Source organism: Echinococcus granulosus, assembly GCF_000524195.1.
Source record: "Echinococcus granulosus chromosome Unknown EG_S00026, whole genome shotgun sequence".
Classification (NCBI taxonomy): Eukaryota; Metazoa; Platyhelminthes; class Cestoda; order Cyclophyllidea; family Taeniidae; genus Echinococcus; species Echinococcus granulosus.
In genome coordinates, this window is record NW_020170406.1 from 56,161 (window position 1) to 59,273 (window position 3,113).

Below are 3,113 nucleotides of genomic sequence, written 5' to 3' on the forward strand. Positions count from 1 at the left end.
TGTAATTTCCCCATTCACAAGGAAAACAGAATGCCGTACTTTCGGGCACGTGGACTCACCAAATAGAAGGACACTAAGGTGCCACAAAAACACTTCACAATGAATGGAAAGAGGTGACTTCAATTCCTTCAAAATCTCACTTGCCCATCTCAGAGAGTGATGATGACATCTGCTGGTCGAGTTCCAACGAATCACACTAGCGGTCACCACCGACCCTCATGGTGATTCCCAAAAGCCCTTCGTGAATTCAAAACCTGTGCCCTTGAATTGGGGAAAATTCAGCCTCATGAGCAATTCCATCCCCTTTGTTCAATCCTCAAGTTCACAGCACCGATGCCAATGGTAATGGATGGTGGGAATGATGAGTTGGAGTTGTGAGTTGGTTGTCCTGTGCGCATTCCAAACAACCACCTACCCCTCTCCAATAGCATCTTAGTTGGTGTTGAGCAAACGCCAGTTTTCCTTTCAGGACTGTTGCCTCAATTGCTTCGGGCATTAAACCCCATCCATAAATGGGGAAGAAGTACAATGGCAAGACTGATCGAAGCTAGGTAAGGCACAACTCACGCCTTCACCCCCACCTCCACCTCCATCCCAGTCACCACCCCACACCGCCCTCGCATCGACAACATCCCAATCCAAACGCCCACCTTGACAGGTTGGATGCTGAAATGACCACACATCTATGCTTTAAATGTCAAGACGTCCTCGTGGTGGATGTCACTTCAACTGCCATGGCCCATTTATGCTAGGATACCCAACAGCTTCCATCTCGGGGGATATCCACCTCTCCAATGGCCAACTTTGCAACCACCTTTGACCATCTGAAGGACAGTGTTGTGGGCGCATCTCACACAGGAAAAGTAGGAAAGATAGGCAAAGCAGAAAGAGGAGAAAATGAAGTGATAACAACCAGGTGGTGGAAGTTGTACTATTAGAGGATACCTGCACTATAAACTAATTAAACTGTGAACCAGGTCACGCGTAGTCTTGTGACCTGTGCTTGCACAAGTAAACACTGGACATGGGGTCAGCTTTCCCTCTTCTCCCTGGGAAAACGATCACGTATGCTTTGGCATCTGCATGCATTCTCTGATTTGGAGGCAGAAATTTCTTCTCACAACTGACAACTTACAAGCACCGGTGCACATGCAGTCTTTAAGCAATGAGAAAATGGTAACTTTGACTGTTTAAAAGTGCCGCTTGAGGGAGTGATGTCTACATCTACTGGTCAAATTTGAACGGGATTTGATAGTGGCCACTGCTTGTTCAAGTAGCTGCACAATTTCTTATGTAATGCTTGGATTATTCGTTCAACTCTTCGTTCGTGTTGTGAGCGAATCTTACGTAGGAAAAGCGGGAAGGCCAAGGAGAGAGGAAAAAGGAGTGGTAGCAATTAAGCGATGAAAGTTGCGTTAGTAGAAGATGCCTGTGTCATAAACCAATAACATTGGAAACTTGACCACTCGTGCTTTTATGACCTGTGCCTCTACACAGGCAAACACTGCAACTGGGGTCAGCTTACACATCACTCTTTGGGAAAACGATCACGTATGCTTGGGGGCCTGAATAAATATTCCTATTTGTAAGTAGAAACTTTTTCACAACTGACAAAGTAAAGGCTCCGGTGGACATGCAACTTTTAAACAAGGGGAAAGCACACACATTTTCATACTGTAGCCACGATAGCCGCACATACCTCCGTAGAAGATGGGGTGGCAAGCCCGGTAGAGGTGGAGTTGCCTAGCTACGACAGCATGACGTGTCACCGCGATGATTGGACAGCGCGGGCGATGGCGCGAAATCAGTTGAGCGGTGCTGAAGGAAGAAACATGATACGCCCAATTGCCCGAAGCCGCTTTCCATTATTCTCTCAAACGTTTACGAGATTACAGATGATAGTGCATTCACTTTCACTCACAAAGTTGTTATTTTTACTACAATCTGATATACGAGAGCTAAAACAACTAAGACGCCAACCCTGTAACAAAATATAGCTACTTGGAATTGGATTTCCTTGAGACTGTATAGAAAACATCAAAATGGTACGATATTTTGGTTCCTCTCTGATCTTGCATTTGGAATAGACATACGCAGTTCATCCAGTAGTCTCAGATATTCTTAAATCCACTCATAGCTGTCAATTGTTAATCTAATCAGTTTGTCATGATTCGACCCCCGAACACTCGTCTGCCACTTCTTCTGCATGCCCTAGAACACCTTCTGGGATAATCAGAGTGCTAGGAACAGAGCTTTACCGTCCGCTGGTGGTGATGACAATTACAGCCTGAGCCAGGCAGCGATTGGATGCCTCGACAGCAGCGATGGCAGTGGTAAGAGTGGCGTCGGTAGGAAGAGCGAGCACACTCTTGAGGTCGTCGAAGAGCTGACCGTGGAACATGGCTGACTCGGCCTCACGGCAAATGTTTGCCATTGTTTGCACTGCCTCTACAGGATAGGCACCCTTCGCTGTCTCGCCTAATTGGTTAAAACGGGGAGGAAAAAGTTAAAAAGCTTTCATGAAATAATGCATTACTCTCTTGCATTTCAGCCTAAACGCTGGCATTATAGGTCCCGGTCAAACCGCCCAAGCCACAGATGCTCATGAGATTGTGTTGTTTTACACCATTAAAATTGAGACAGTGGAATTTCATATGCCCTATTTCAGGCCCACCTTTCTGATTTATGGAATACCCATTCGAGAGTTCACTACATTGTTAAATCCCAAGAACTATCGCACGCTCGAAACGCCAAAGAACGTTTCATTGAGAAAAAAAGCCTACAACTTTATTAAGGAGGGGGGAAGCGGCATTAGAGAGGAATGTATTCCTCTTGTGTATCATTTGACTCATGAATAGCTGCAGGGATGGTCCTAAGTTAGGAAACGGTGTGAGAAGACTGCTTTAGTAAAGGTGCCAAGGCCTTTCAGTGGCTGTGTGCTTAAAATTCAAAGTCGAAGTCAAGGGAGGGATTCATGACGAAAGAATCAAAGTTCACTTGGTAAAGGGATTTAGACAGTCCCACTAGCTCACTGGCGGTGGTTTTTCATAGGAAAACGTCCGGAGGACTTACCAGACAGCATGACACAGTCAGCACCATCGAGAACAGCATTT

General features: G+C 45.8%; 1 protein-coding gene across 1 annotated transcript; it reads right to left on the reverse strand. All coding sequences in view use genetic code 11, as the record gives it.

Annotated features, from left to right (window-relative positions):
• Positions 1-136: 136 nt before the first annotated feature.
• Positions 137-3,082, reverse strand: EGR_04255 (Pyruvate kinase isozymes R/L; the record flags this gene model as incomplete). The annotated part of the gene is made up of 6 exons (XM_024493504.1): positions 137-196; positions 568-666; positions 758-849; positions 1,700-1,818; positions 2,259-2,478; positions 3,073-3,082. The coding sequence occupies 6 exons, from the start codon at positions 3,080-3,082 to the stop codon at positions 137-139; spliced, it is 600 nt and encodes a 199-aa protein (XP_024352012.1).
• Positions 3,083-3,113: the final 31 nt, after the last annotated feature.